This window comes from Apodemus sylvaticus, chromosome 3 (genome assembly GCF_947179515.1).
Source record: "Apodemus sylvaticus chromosome 3, mApoSyl1.1, whole genome shotgun sequence".
NCBI lineage: Eukaryota > Metazoa > Chordata > Mammalia > Rodentia > Muridae > Apodemus > Apodemus sylvaticus.
This window is the reverse complement of record NC_067474.1, coordinates 62,855,480-62,871,097: the sequence shown is the minus strand read 5'-3', so window position 1 is coordinate 62,871,097 and position 15,618 is coordinate 62,855,480. Positions and strand designations below refer to the sequence as shown.

The 15,618-nt window shown below is 40.6% G+C and overlaps 1 protein-coding gene across 1 annotated transcript; it reads left to right on the top strand.

The window, feature by feature from the left end:
• The first annotated feature begins 88 nt into the window (after positions 1–88).
• Positions 89–14,571, top strand: Mrpl50 (mitochondrial ribosomal protein L50). Its single transcript, XM_052176485.1, has 2 exons — positions 89–206; positions 13,277–14,571. The coding sequence occupies exons 1-2, from the start codon at positions 115–117 to the stop codon at positions 13,662–13,664; spliced, it is 480 nt and encodes a 159-aa protein (XP_052032445.1). The 5' UTR covers positions 89–114; the 3' UTR covers positions 13,665–14,571.
• The last annotated feature ends 1,047 nt before the right edge of the window (positions 14,572–15,618 follow it).

Here is a 15,618-nt window from a genome sequence, read left to right as displayed (position 1 = left end):
GCGAGTGAACTACATTTCCCGGAATGCAGAGGTCTAGGTTACGTCAGGGACCGCTGAAGTAAGCTCTCATCTGATTGGCTGAGTTGGGCACGTCGTCTGGGGTGCTTGTTGAAAATGGCGGCGCTAGTTGTGTGTCGGTTTGCAAGAAGAGGCTGGCTGTGGAAGCTTCCCTTGACTACACGAAGAGATTTTTGGTCTCGATCCAGGTAAATTTTCGTGTTTCCTCAATGGGCTAAGTTCCACGTAAATAATCAGAAGGGGCGGAGACGAGTTCAGAGGGTTAAGATGGGACCCTGGTCCTGAGCCTGCAGGAGTTAACTTGCCGTAGGGATCCGAGCTAAAAGCTTACATTTTCGCGATTGGCAGGACCGTTCCTAACTGCAGCATGGTGCCCTTTCCCTCTCGTCTTGTTTCCTTAGCAAGCAGCATTAACCACGTGTCTGAGGCGCCCAGTGTGGCGTCTGACAGCAATCAACTCATATGAATTGGTCAACCTAAAACACGAACGTAGTAAGCCTAACTCCTTCGCGAGAGCTGACAGTTTTTAAGCAAAACCAGAAATAAAGGCATCCACTCACCGTGTGTCTCGAGGGGCTCGTGTGTGTGTGTGTGTGTGTGTGTGTGTGTGAGAGAGAGAGAGAGAGAGAGAGAGAGAGAGAGAGAGAGAGAGAGATTTCATTGAGGTTTCTAAATGCCTTCCGTTTCTCTCAAGTGTGTGCAAAGCTCCAGCAGTACTCTCCTTTTCACACTTTAGTATTGTGACTTGAGAGGGAACTGAGGCCCACTGAAGAGAAGCATGCACAAGGCGGATCTAGAATCCCCATGTCTTGACTGCTTACCTACAGTTTTCCTCATTGCATCGTGTGGGATCTATGTATATGACCTAGATAATATTTGAGGCATGAAAACTTCACCGCTGGGACCTAAGAGAACAACGAATGTAGTAAGTTAAAAGTTTGAATCATCACCTCATGTATTAACTCCAACCTCTCTCTGGTTAGTGTCAGATGTCCCAAGTTCGCTTCTTTTATTCCCTCAACACATATTTTAGTGTCTACTTAGGATAAATATTAAAGATACAGTGGTTAATTAGAACAAATCTTTGTCTCCATAGGAGGGGGCAGTTGATAATAAACTATGTTCATTTTTCAGTTACCCATTCTTTAAGGTTTAAATGGATGTATTGATATATATGCACATAGAGAGATTTCGGCAGTCAGGCTAATTCCATCGCTTTACATCCTTTTTCATTTTGTTTCTTTTGTGTATTGTCAGTTATCATAGCTCCGTGTTAGAATTTTGAATCTTGAAGCATAACTTCTTCCACATTGTTCTTGCTCAAGATTGCTCTTTATGTCTTTGGAAAATGCCATTAGATTTTTCGAGTTAAATATATAGATTATTTAAGTATTGTAGACATAGAACATTATTGATTCAACAATCATTGAACATGGGATGTCTTTTCATTTATGTGTGTTTTCTGTTTCTTTTATCAGTATTTTACAGTTTTCAGTGTATAGATCTTTAACCTACTTGGTTATTTTTTTTCCCTAAATATTTTTTCCTGTCATTGTAAACAAGCCAGATTTCTTGATTTGGGAGGGGGGGGGGACATGATTTATTATTTCTCTAAAGAAACCACTGATTTTTATTGAGGATTTATTTTATGTATGTACATATGTGTATGTATAAATATACACATATGTGTGCTGATACTCTCTGAGGACAGAAGAGGGCTCTGATCCTGGATCCCGTGGGGCTGGCGGTACAAGAGATGATGAGCTCGCAGCCTGATGTGGCTGCTGAGAGCTATACTCTGGAAGAGCAGCAAGTTCTCTTAAAATCTGAGCTCAAAATTCTCCAGCCCTCAACTTCTGACTTTTTTTTTAATGTTAATTTTTGTATCCTGCAACTTTACTGGGTTAGTTTATTAGTTCTAGCAATTTCCTCTGTGTGTGTGGGGGGGTGGGGGTGTATGTTTCACAGTCTTTGAGGTTTTCTCAGAGGCTCGTGTCATCTGCAGAGACAATTTCTTTATAATTTGGTTGCCTTTTAGTTTTTCTTTCTCAAAGCTCTTGAGTACGCCTTCTAGTATGATGTATTGATTTGCAGAGGTTGAGGCAGAAATGATGGGTTCAAGGCCAGTGTACTTTACACAGAAAGGACTACCCTTCCTCCCACTAAAACAGTTGTGAGAGTGAGCATCCTTGCTTATACCTGATATTGGAAAGAAAACTGTTTTGTTAATAAGTTATGATTCCCCCATTCATTATGATTTTAGCAGTGGGCTTTTCTAAATTATGTTTATCTGGCTGTGGTAGATTCTCCACCTATTTGTTTAGAGCTTTGATTGTGGATAAGTGTTCAGCTTTATATTAGACACTTTCTGCTTCTATGGAGGTGATTGTGTGATTTTTACTTTCAGTCTGTTAATGTGGCATATCACTATTGAGTTGTGTATGTTGAACAAACTTGGCGGTACAGGCGAGTGCTCTCAGTCATAATATAGTCCTCTTTTTGATGTGCTACTGTAGTTGGTTTACTTCCATTTTAGTGAGTATTATTGCGCCTGTGTTCATCAGAAGTACTGGCTTGTAGCTTCCTTGTGGTATCTTTGACTTTAGTCGTGGTTTCATAAGATGATTTTGGAAGTGTTTCTTCCCACTTTTGGGAGAGTTTCAGAACGGCTGATACTAGTTCTGATTTGAATGTAAGGTGTAATGCTCACATGAGGCTGTTTGGTCCCTGTATTTCTTGGGATGCGTTTTGCTGTTTTGTTTTTCCCCAGGCTCCTTTATTGCTATTGGAGAGCTTAGGCTTTCTATCCTTTCTTGGTTTAGGATTATGTGTTTCTAGGATCTTAACTGCTGCTTTCAGGTTCTGCAGCGTGTACAGGACCCTCCTGTGACTTTTTATTTATGAAACATCTCTTGTATCTCTTTGTATTTCTGACTTTAATTTCATGAGGTTTTAAGGTTTGCTGTATTAGCTCTTAGTTTTGTTATTTTTTTTAATGAGATTTGTATCTGCTCTGCCCTTTATTATTGCTTTTGTTTTGCTAACTTTGGGATTTACATGTTTCTTTTTTTTTAGTTTCATGTGTTTCAGTATTAAGTTCCTTAAAACCTTTAGCGATGTAGTCATTTATTACTATAAATTCACCTTAGTGCAGATTATCTTTTTATGTTTGTTATTGTCTTTGTTAGGGATTCTGTGGTGATTAAAATACCATGACCAAAAGCAACTTGAGGAGGAAGGGGTGTTAGAAATAAGTGCCAAGGTCCTGGACAAATCACACCATGCAGCAGGTCTCATGTGGGAGGTTTATTGGGAGGGGTCAGAAGCAGCCTCTGTTAGAGTGTGGCAGGGAAGAGAGAGGGGGTTGTCTTGGCACATGTGAGAAGGGGGACGCAGGAGCAGGAGCTGTGCTGGCGCCTAGAGATGATGTGTCTCTGTAAAGATGCCCGGTTGCTGTGGAATTGCTTCTAGCTATCCATGGATGGACCTGAGGCTAACAAGGGGTTTATTTTATCTTACAGTCCATCATCTAGAGAAGTCAGGCCAGGATCTCAAAACAGGACCTGGAGGCAGGAACTATGTAGAGACCATGGAGCAGTGCTGCTTTCCGGCTTGCTTTACCTGCTTTCTTATAGCACCCAGGACCACCAGATTAAGTTGTGATACCACCCAAGGTGACCTGGGCACACACATATTAATTATTAATCAAGGAAATACCTCAGGCACAGGCTTGCCTGTGGGCCAGTCTTGTGGGGGCCTTTTCTTAAGTGAGATTCCCTTTTCCCAAATGACTCTAGCTGTGCCAAGTTGACATAAAAGTTGTCAGCACTGTTATGTTACACATTTTCACCCAACACAAGTGTGTGTGTGTGTGTGTGTGTGTGTGTGTGTGTGTGAAGCTGAGTGTTTTCTTCTTCAGGCATGCCCCACTTTATAGATTGAGAGATGGTCTCTCATTGAACCTGGAGTCCCATGACTTGACTAGATTGACTAGCCAGCCCTGAGACCTCCTTTTTCTGTCTCCCCAGTTTTCTGATTACAGACATGTACATGTCCTGATAGTTTTCCCTCCTAGATGCTGAGTACTGAACTCAGTCCTGATGTTTGGTTGGTTTGGTTTCTATTGATAAAATGCACAGTAACTCTTATAAAGGAAAACATTTACTTGGGACTGGCTTATGTTTCAGAGGTTCAGCCCATCATCATGGCAGAAAGCATGGTGGAATGCAGATAGATATAGTGCTGGGGAGGTAGCTGAAAGCTCTACATCTCTGCCGGCTGCAGAAAAACTAAGAGACTGGGTCTGACTTCAGCATTGGAAACCTTAAAGTCCTCCCCCAAAGACATGCTTCCTCCAACAAGGCCACACCTCCTAATAGTGCCACTCCCTGGTGACCAAATAGTTCTAATCTATGGGAGCCATTCCTATTCAAACCACCACACTTGTCGGGCATTTTACCCACGAAACCAAGACTCCAGCCCTTTATGATAACAACATAATCTGGAAACTCCTTTTTTATTTCCTCTTTGACCCAATGATATATTGCTTAGTATTAGTACATTGGTTATTGTTCTTTTTCTCTTGTATTACTGGTGACTAGTTTTTTCCTTTGTGGTCAATAAGGCTATTTTGTATGATTTTTGAACTTCTAAATTCCTGAGGCTTCTTTCATGATATAATGTAATCTATCTTAAAAACTGTTCACTATTTGCTTGAGAAATAAAGGTGAAAGTGTTTATTTCATGTAAAGAAGGATGTTAAATTGAAAGCTTTGTTCGTGTCCATTTGGTGTACAGTGTCATTAAAGTTCAGCATTTATTGGTGTTCTATGTGAATAGCCTAATATGCACTATTTGTTGAATGTGTGTTAATGAGTTCTGTTAGTTTGGTAATTTATTCTTCCAGGCTTGTCCTTATTTACTTTGTATATTTTGGTGCTCTGGTATTGGGCACATGCTTATTTATATCCAGTTGAATTGATCATTTTATTATTATCTAATGACCTTTAAAAGCTTGTTTGCTTTGATATAAATGTAGCTATTCCTACCTTGTTTTGTTTTCTATTCCCATAGAATACATTATTTTCTAACAGTTTTGGTCAGTGTAGCCCTTGATTCTAAAAAATGTTTCTTGTAGACAGCATATAGTTAGAGTTTGGTTTTTACTTTGATGTTTTGGTTATGAGCCTCACCTTTAACAAGTGAGCCATCTCTCTAGCCATTGTTTTTTTAATTTTTAGCCACTCTATCTTTTGGAGTGTTGAGTCTTTTACCTGAATTTCATTTTATTCTGAAAGTGACGAAATGTAAGGGAAGGGACTGGAGGACTATGGGAGGTGAATGAGCAAAAACACAATAAACAACTCTTGGAAAATTTTTGTTGAAATAGTGATTAGTTTTTTTCAAAAATGGAAGCTCTTTCAGTCTATTGTTTTACCTTAGAATACTTTAGTCCCCTTTCCATTGACATAGCAAAATGACTGAAAATGGGTGATTTATAAATAGCATGGCTCTGTTATCTGTGCTACAGCTTAGAGGGCTTACTTGCTGCCTCATAACACAGCGGAGGGTAGTATGTGGTGAGACAAGGTAGGCATGTCTCCGTCATACCACTGATGCTTTTATGGAGTTCCTGATCTCTTTATCTCATGTCCTCTAGTTATGTCTAAAAAACCTAATTACAAATACAGAGGAGGGTCCAAGACCAGAACTTTGGGCGAATATATTCAGGCCATTATAAATACTGAGATGTTAATCAAAATTTATGAAGGATGAAGGATTAGTTGGTGGAACAACGTCTTAAGTAGACAAAGTTGTATTCCAAAGCATATGTTTGGCTAGACATTTCATTTCTGGTGCTCTGTGTTTAGTAGGGATGGTTAATTTCAGTCAGATGCCAAGTCTACGAGAAACACATTGCTTAGGTAGTTCACAAAGCAAGGCATTAAAATGTCATGCCAGCCAGATTCTCTTCTAAGCAGTAAAATGCACAAATTAACAAAATAGGCCATTCTATTAAAGATCTTACAGTCTGTGGTCGTTCTCAAGAAACAATGTTGGCAGTGTCCTTGGTTGGTGTGACCCAGGACACAAGCGCTACAAGGACTGTCGTCAAGTAAATTGAAGCCAGCGTGCTATTAAATATATGACAGTGAACAGATTGGCTTCTCACACACAGCAAGAAATTGTCCAATCAAGCTCTGATCTTGTAAGTGAGGTAGAATATATCAAAACTAAAACTTATATAGGATGGGATACAAAGGGCAGTATAGACAGCTGCAAAGATCAAAGGAACTTAATATTGATTAGAGAAGTCAGGTTAAAGTGCGTTTTGTCTTGGGACTCACAGTGTTATTTCTTTTTCTTTCTTTTTTTTTTAATATTTTTATTTTCTATATTCTTTGTTTACATTCCAAATGATTTCCCCTTTCCCGGATCCCCCCTCCCCATATGTCCCATAAACCTTCTTCTCTCCATCCCTTCTCCAATCACCTCCCTCCTTTTTCTCTGTCCTTATATTCCCTTCCAATGCTAGATCGATCCTTTCCAGGATCAGGACCCTCTCCATACTTCTTCATGGGAGTCATTTGTTATGCAATTTGTGCGTTGGGTATTCAGGGCTTCTGAGCTAATTAATATCCACTTATCAGAGATTGCATTCCATGAGTATTCTTTTTTTTTTAATTTTTATTTTCTATATTCTTTGTTTACATTCCAAATGATTTCCCCTTTCCCGGATCCCCCCTCCCCATATGTCCCATAAACGTTCTTCTCTCAATCCCTTCTCCAATCACCTCCCTCCTTTTTCTCTGTTCTTATATTCCCTTCCAATGCTAGATCGATCCTTTCCAGGATCAGGACCCTCTCCATACTTCTTCATGGGAGTCATTTGTTATGCAATTTGTGCCTTGGGTATTCAGGGCTTCTGGGCTAATTAATATCCATGAGTATTCTTTTGTGATTGGGTTACCTCACTTAGGATGATATTTTCCAGATCAAACCATTTGCCTAAAAATTTTGTGAATTCATTGTTTCTAATTGCTGAGTAGTATTCCATTGTGTAAATATACCACATTTTCTGTATCCATTCCTCCTTTGAGGGGCATCTGGGTTCTTTCCAGCTTCTGGCTATTAGAAATAAGGCTGATATGAACATAATGGAGCATGTGTCTTTATTGTATGCCGGGGAATCCTTTGGGTATATGTCCAGGAGAGGTATAGCAGGGTCCTCCGGAAGTCTCATGTCCAGTTTTCTGAGGAACCTCCAGAAAGTGATTTCCAAAGTGGTTGTACCATCTTACAGCCCCACCAGCAGTGGAGGAGTGTTCCTCTTTCTCCACATCCTTGCCAACACCTGCTGTCTCCTGAGTTTTTGACCTTAGCCATTCTGACTGGTGTAAGGTGAAATCTCAGGGTTGTTTTGATCTGCATTTCCTTAATGACTAAAGATGTTGAGCACTTCTTAAGGTGCCTCTCAGCCATCCGATTTCCTTCAGGTGAAAATTCTTTGTTTAGATCTGTACCCCATTTTTTAATAGGGTTATTTGGTTCCCTGGGGTCTAACTTCTTGAGTTCTTTGTATATATTGGATATTAGCCCTCTATCAGATGTGGGGTTGGTGAATATCCTTTCCCAATTTGATGGTTGCCGTTTTGTCCTTTTAACAGTGTCCTTTGCCTTACAGAAACTTGGTAATTTTATGAGGTCCCATTTGTCAATTCTTGATCTTAGAGCATAAGCTATTGGTGATCTGTTCAGGAACTTTTCCCCTGTGCCCATGTCCTCAAGGGTCTTCCCCAGTTTCTTTTCTATTACTTTCAGTGTGTCTGGTTTTACATGGAGGTCCTTGATCCACTTGGAGTGAAGTTTAGTACATGGAGATAAGAATTGATCAATTCGCATTCTTCTGCATGCTGACCTCCAATTGAACCAGCACCATTTGTTGAAAAGGCTATCTTTTTTCCACTGGATGTTTTTGGCTCCTTTGTCGAAGATCAAGTGACCATAGGTGTGTGGATTCATTTCTGGATCTTCAATTCTATTCCATTGGTCCACTTGTCTGTCACTGTGCCAATACCATGCAGTTTTTAACACTATTGCTCTGTGGTATTGCTTGAAGTCAGGGATACTGATTCCCCCAGAATTTCTTTTGTTGTTGAGAATAGTTTTAGCTATCCTGGGTTTTTTGTTATTCCAGATGAACTTGAGAATTGCTTTTTCTAATTCTGTGAAGAACTGAGTTGGGATTTTGATGGGGATTGCATTGAATCTGTAGATCGCTTTTGGCAAGATGGCCATTTTAACTCTATTAATCCTATGGATCCACGAGCATGGCAGATTTTTCCATTTTCTGAGATCTTCTTCCATTTCTGTCGTCAGAGACCTGAAGTTCTTGTCATACAGATCTTTCACTTGTTTGGTTAGAGTCACACCAGAATACTTTATATTGTTTGTGGCTATTTTGAAGGGTGTCATTTCCCTAACTTCTTTCTCAGCCTGCTTATCCTTTGAGTATAGGAAGGCAACTGATTTGCTTGAGTTGATTTTATAACCAGCCACTTTGCTGAAGTTGTTTATCAGCTGTAGGAGTTCTCTGGTGGAGTTTTTCGGGTCACTTAAGTAGACTATCATGTCATCTGCAAATAGTGATAATTTGACTTCTTCCTTTCCAATTTGTATCCCCTTGACCTCCTTATGTTGTCTAATTGCTCTAGCTAGAACTTCAAGTACTATATTGAAAAGATATGGAGAGAGAGGACAGCCTTGTCTAGTCCCTGATTTTAGTGGGATTGCTTCAAGTTTCTCTCCATTTAGTTTGATGTTGGCTACCGGTTTGCTGTATATTGCTTTAAAGATGTTTAGGTATGGGCCTTGAATTACTGTTCTTTCCAATACTTTTAGCATGAAAGGATGCTGGATTTTGTCAAATGCTTTTTCTGCATCTAATGAGATCATATGGTTTTTTTCTTTGAGTTTATTTATGTAGTGGATAGCATTGATGGATTTCCTTATATTTAACCATCCCTGCATCCCTGGGATGAAGCCTATTTGATCATGGTGGATGATCGTTTTGATGTGTTCTTGGATTCGGTTGGCAAGAATTTTATTAAGTATTTTTGCATCAATATTCATAAGAGAAATTGGCCTGAAGTTCTCTTTCTTTGTTGGATCTTTGTGTGGTTTTGGTATTAGCGTAATTGTGGCTTCATAGAACGAGTTGGGTAGAGTTCCTTCTGTTTCTATTTTGTGGAAAAGTTTGAAGAGTATTGGTGTTAGGTCTTCTATGAAGGTCTGGTAGAACTCTGCACTGAAGCCATCTGGTCCTGTGCTTCTTTTGGTTGGGAGACTTTCTATGACCCTTTTTATTTCTTCAGGTGTTATGGGACTGTTTAATTGATCTATTTGATCCTGATTTAGTGTTGGTGTTGGATATCTATCTAGGAAACTGTCCATTTCCTCCAGATTCTCCAGTTGTGTTGAGTATAGGCTTTTGTAGTAGGATCTAATGATTTTTTGAATTTCCTCAGTTTCTGTTGTTATATCTCCCTTTTCATTTCTAAGTTTGTTAATCTGGATACTGTCTCTGTGTCCTTTCATTAGTCTGGCTAAGGGTTTATCTATCTTGTTGATTTTTCTCAAAGAACCAGCTCCTGGTTTTGTTGATTCTTTGTATGGTTCTCTTTGTTTCTACTGGATTGATTTCGGCCCTGAGTTTGATGATTTCCTGCCTTCTACTCCTCCTGGGTGAAATAGCTTCTTTTTGTTCCAGGGCTTTCAGGTGTGTCATTAAGCTGGTAGTGTATGCTCTCTCCATTTTCTTTTTGGAGGCACTCAGGGCTATGAGTTTTCCTCTTAGCACTGCTTTCATTGTGTCCCATAGATTTGGGTATGTTGTGTCTTCATTTTCATTATGTTCTAAAAAGTCTTTAATTTCTTTCTTTATTTCTTCCTTGATCAAGGTATCATTGAGTAGAATATTGTTCAGTTTCCACGTGTATGTGGGTTTTCTGTTGTTTCTGTTGCTATTGAAGACCACTTTTACTCCATAGTGATCAGATAGGAGGCATGGGATTAGTTCTATCTTCTTATATTTGTTGAGGTCTGTCTTGTGACCAATTATATTGTCTATTTTGGAGAAGGTACCACGAGGTGCTGAGAAAAAGGTATATTCTTTTGCTTCAGGATAGAATGTTCTATTTATATCTGTTAAATCTAATTGGTCCAAAGCCTCAATTAGTTTCATTGTGTCCCTGTTTAGTTTCTGTTTTCCTGATTGGTCCATTGAGGAAAGTGCAGTGTTGAAGTCACCCACAATTATTGTGTTAGGTGCAATGTGTGCTTTGAGCTTTAATAAAGTTTCTTTTGTGAATGAGGGTGTCCTTGCATTTGGAGCATAGATGTTCAGGATTGAGAGTTCTTCTTGTTGTATTTATCCTTTGACCAGCAAGAGGTATCCCTCAGAGTCTCTTTTGATGACTTTGGGTTGAAAGTCAATTTTATCTGAAATTAAAATGGCTACTCCAGCTTGTTTCCTGAGACCATTTGCTTGTAAAATTGTCTTCCAGCCTTTTACTCTAAGGTATTGTTTGTCTTTGACCCTGAGGTGTGTTTCCTGTAAGCAGCAAAATGTAGGGTCCTGTTTACGTATCCAGTAGGTTAGTCTATGTCTTTTCGTTGGGGCATTGAGTCCATTGATGTTAAGAGATATTAAGGAATAGTGATTGTTGCTTCCTGTCATTTTTGACATTATTTTTTAAATTTGATTGGTTAACTTCTTTTGGGTTTGATGAAAGGTTACTATCTTGCTTTTTCCAGGGTGAAGTTTCCCTCCTTGTATTGGTGTTTTCCTCCTATTATCCTTTGTAGGGCTGGGTTTGTGGATAGATATTGGGTAAACTTGGTTTTGTCATGGAATATCTTAGTTTCTCCATCTACGGTGATTGAGAATTTTGCTGGATATAGTAGTTTTGGTTGGCATTTGTGTTCTCTTAGAGTCTGCATGAGATCTGCCCAGGACCTCCTAGCCTTTATAGTCTCAGGTGAAAAGTCTGCTGTGATTCTGATAGGTCTTCCTTTATATGTTATTTGGCCTTTTTCTCTTACTGCCTTTAATATTCTTTCTTTGTTTAGTACATTTGGTGTTTTGATTATTATATGACGGGAGGTATTTCTGTTCTGGTCCAGTCTGTTTGGAGTTCTGTAGGCTTCTTGTATATTCATGGGCATCTCTCTCTCTAGGTTAGGGAAGTTTTCTTCCATAATTTTATTGAAGATGTTTGCTGGCCCTTTAAGTTGTAAATCTTCACTCTCATCTATGCCTATAATCCTTAGGTTTGGTCTTCTCATTGTGTCCTGGATTTCCTGGATATTTTGAGTTACAAGCTTTTTGCATTTTGCGTTTTCTTTAACTGTTCAGTCCATGGTTTCTATGGTATCTTCGGTATCTGAGATTCTTCTATCTCTTGTATTCTGTTGTTGATATTTGCATCTATGTCCACTGATTTCTTCCCAAGGCTTTCTATCTCCAAAGTTGTCTCCCTTTGTGTTTTCTTAGTTGTTTCTACTTCTGATTTTAGATCCTGGATGGTTTTGCTTAGCTCCTTCACTTGCTTGTTTGTGCTTTCCTGTTATTCTTTAAGAGATTTTTGTATTTCCTCTTTCACGACCTCAGCCTGTTGACCAAAGTTCTCCTGTATTTCTTTAAGTGTTTTTTGCGTTTCCTCCTTATTGGCTTTTGTATTCTCCTGAATTTCTTTCAATGATTTTTGTGTTTCCCTTGCAAGGGCTTCTAACTTTTGATCCATTTTCTCCTGAATTTCTTTAAGTATGTCCTTCATGTGTTCCTGTACCAGCATCATGACCAGTGATTTTAAATCCAAATCTTGTTTTACTGGTGTGATGGGGTATCCAGGACATGCTGTTAAAGGAGAATTGGGTTCAGATGTTGCCATATTGCCTTGATTTCTGTTAGTGATGTTCCTGCGTTTGCCTTTTGCCATCTAGTTCTCACTGGTGTTAGTTAGTCTTGTCAATGCTGGTCTCACCAGTGCAAGCTACCTCTTTCCAGGTGTCCTCTGGTGCACAGCTTACCTCCTGCACTGCCTGGAGACAGGGTGCTGTTGCCCAGGCTGTTCAGATCCCGAAGCAGACACCTGAAGGCTCCTGCAGGGGCCCGCTGGATTCACCAGCGCACCCAGGCTGATCTGGATCTGGAAGCAGAGAGATCTGAGGGCTCCTTCCAGAGGCCTCAGGACTGGAACCTAAGCTCCGTGTCACGGGAGCAAGCTGTGCGCTCCCAGTCTGCCTCCAGTGCACACCAGGTTTCCCGCACTTCCTGGAGACCGAGTGCTGTGGCCCAGGCTGTTCAGATCCTGAAGCAGACACCTAAAGGCTCCCGCAGGGGCCTGCTGGATTCCAGAGTGTTATTTCTATAAGTAAAGATCAAAGTGTTTCATTTAAGGGAGGATGTATAACATGAGCTAACAAGTGTCAGGAAAGTGGCAATGCATTTGGAAAACAATATAGTTTAGTTTGAGCAGTTCTATAATGTATATAAGAAATTGGTAGGAGGTAAATTTAGGTTGGGGTTAGATCTTGGAGGATGTGCTGGCTAGTTTTGTGTCAAATTGATCCAAGCTAGAATCATTTGACTGACGGAGCCTCAATTGAGAAATTGTCCCTACTAGATTGGCCTATGGACAAGATTGTGGTCCATTTCTTGATTGACAATTGTGGGAGGGTCTACTTCACTATTGGTGGTAGAGTCCCCGGGCAGGTGGTTCTGGGTGTTATAAGAAAGCAGTCAGGACAAGCCACGGGAGCAATGCAGTAAGCAGTGCTCTCCCGTGCATCAGCTCCTGCCTCCAGGTTCCTGCCTTGACACCCTTCAGTGATGGAGTGTGATGTGGAACTAACTGTAAGATGAAGTTAAACCTTTCTGTCTCTAAGTTGCTTTTGGTTGAGATGTTTTGTCACAGCAATAGAAACCAAACTAGGACAGAGAGCAGGACTCCCATACAGAACAATTTATCTTATCTTTGTTCTCTACTTATTTTTAGAAGTCATACTAGTATATAAAATATGTACTAAGTTTTTGCTTTCTTTGTAGCAATTGATTCAGCTGCATGTGTCTGAATTGAGTCAGCTGCACACACCGGAAGTAGATTTCCATCTTACTGTTTTCGGCTCCCCTCCTTTGTACTCAGAAAGTCCTAAGTGTGCAAAATAAGATTCACATGTTTGCTTTTGATTATTCCAGGAAGGAGGAGGAGCCGGTGGTGGCTGAGACAGTGGAAGAAGTGAAAAAAGAACCTGTTTTGGTGTGCCCGCCCTTACGAAGCCGAGCGTACACACCACCCAGAGATCTCCAGAGTCGCTTGGAATCTCATATTAAAGAAGTTCTTGGTTCTTCTCTTCCTGATAATTGGCAAGATATCTCCCTGGATGATGGACATGTGAAGTTCAGACTCTTAGCAGACTTAGCTGATGACTTAGGCCATGCAGTGCCTAACTCCAGGCTTCACCAAATGTGCAGGGTCAGAGATGTTCTTGATTTCTATAATGTTCCTGTTCAAGATAGATCTAAATTTGACGAACTCGTTGCTAGTAATTTGCCTCCCAATTTGAAAATCAGTTGGAATTACTGAGCAGTCCGGTTCTTATTCTCCTCACCCGGGTGACTAACACACTGTGAGATGTTACCTATCAGAACTTGTCTCAAAACTTCCTTTTCCTATACTTTATTTTTCTCCTTGTAGAAGAATACATCTTTTTTTATTTTCCTCATGGAGAATCAACAAAGAAAACGTTTTCACATTTGCTAAAGCTATTTTTTCCCCAATAAAATCAAGTCTTGATAATTCATGAAAATGTTCTTATTCCAAGGTATATATAGTCAGGGTTGTTGAGAGGAACAGAAGTAATAGCATGAAAACATATTTAAAGGGAATGTATTTTGTTAGCTTACATTAGGATCTGGGTGGTCCATCAAAGGCTGTTTCACACCAGAGAGGCGGAGAACCTGGTAGTTGCGCTCTTCACGGGGCTGACTGTCTGAGCAGTACCAAGCTGTTACTGCGGGCCTGGAGATTCTTTGAAGAGCATACTGATCTTTAGTCCACACTGGCCACCTGAAGAAACTGTTCTACTACAAATGAAGAGCTGCAGCAACGGCAGGAACAAGATAGATGTACTTGTCAGCAGAGTGAAGGCAAGCGGGCGGAAAGCCAACCTCCTGCATGGGTTCTGCTCCCATTTACGGTGCACTTCCTTCTTGGTAAGCTGACTAAGAAAATCCCTCAGTGGAGAGGCCAACTGCTTGTATTTCACTTGACTCCAGATCAGTCAAGTTGACAACCAAGATTAACCATCACATGAAAACACTAAGTAACTTGGGTTTCAAATAGGAGGCCATTGCAAGTTCGGGTAGATGTTTTCTTTGCCTTTCATGTGGCTAAAGTAGTAGTTTCAATAAAATGAATCTTATTAAGGCTCAAAGATATGTGGTTATTATATATATGTATACAAATAAAGAAATGTGTTGGTTTCTGCGTCTATTGGTTTCTGAGTTGACTTCTGTGGCTGCTGCCGCACCCCGGGCGCCGGGCCGCTGACCGCGGTGGAGCCGTGAACCGCAATGAGGCACGCTAGACCAAATGGTTCCACGTGGACTTTATTTAAGAAGGGGTGGGAGGTAGCCAGTGGGAAAGGGAGTGAGAAGAGAAGGAAAGAGAGAGAGGAAAGGAGCGCTGCTAGGTTATATAGTGGTGGTGACGTAATTACAGGTAAAGGTGGGCTATGGAATTCTGGGTAGATGGCAGCCGTTGCCTGGGCAACGGACCTATACATTGCTTTGCATGGCGTCGCAGACCTCAGGTACCTACAAAATATGTAGTGACAATTTTGATGTCCTTAAAAAACAGAGAAACACTGTAAGATTGTTTTCCAGGTGTGGCATATGGGGCTGCTTCAAGTTGTCCACAGCAGCTGACTGAGGTTTAGCAGGAGCTTGATTTTTCCAGCTGCAGATAGTTTCTGCGATTGTGTGGTGTTTGGAATTTTGGGGATTCTTCAGAGGGTAAATGTTAGGGCCCTAAGAGGGGGTTAGTTGTTGATTATTTGCTGTAGTTTGTTGAAGTTTGTTATGTAGTCATGAACAAAGAAACAAGAAATTAGATGTCCCAATGTGAAGATCACATCCCAAGGAACTTGATGCCCCAAATTGACAGAAAGTCTACTGATAATATCACCCCCTGTCTTAGTTAGGATTTTACTGCTGTGAATAGACACCATGACCAAGGAAGGCAACTCTTATAAAGGACAACAGTTAATTGGGGGCTGGCTTACAGGTTCAGAGGTTCAGTTGATTATCATAAAGGCAGGAGCATGGCAGCATCCAGGAGGGTATGCTGCAGGAGTAGCTGAGAGTTCTACATCTTCATCTGAAGGCTGCTATGAGATACTGACTTCCAGGCAGCTAGGTTGGGGGTCTTAAAGCCCACACCCACGCTGACACACCTACTCCAACAAGGCCACAACTTCTAATAGTGCCACTCCCTGGGACAAGCATATACAAACCATAATACCCCCTTCCCCTATCCT

Coding starts and splice junctions, on each gene's coding strand:
- Mrpl50 (XM_052176485.1), top strand. CDS start 115: ATGGCGGCGCTAGTTGTGTGTCGGTTTGCAAGAAGAGGCTGGCTGTGG. Junction 207..13,276: donor GATTTTTGGTCTCGATCCAG/GTAAATTTTCGT, acceptor TGATTATTCCAG/GAAGGAGGAGGAGCCGGTGG.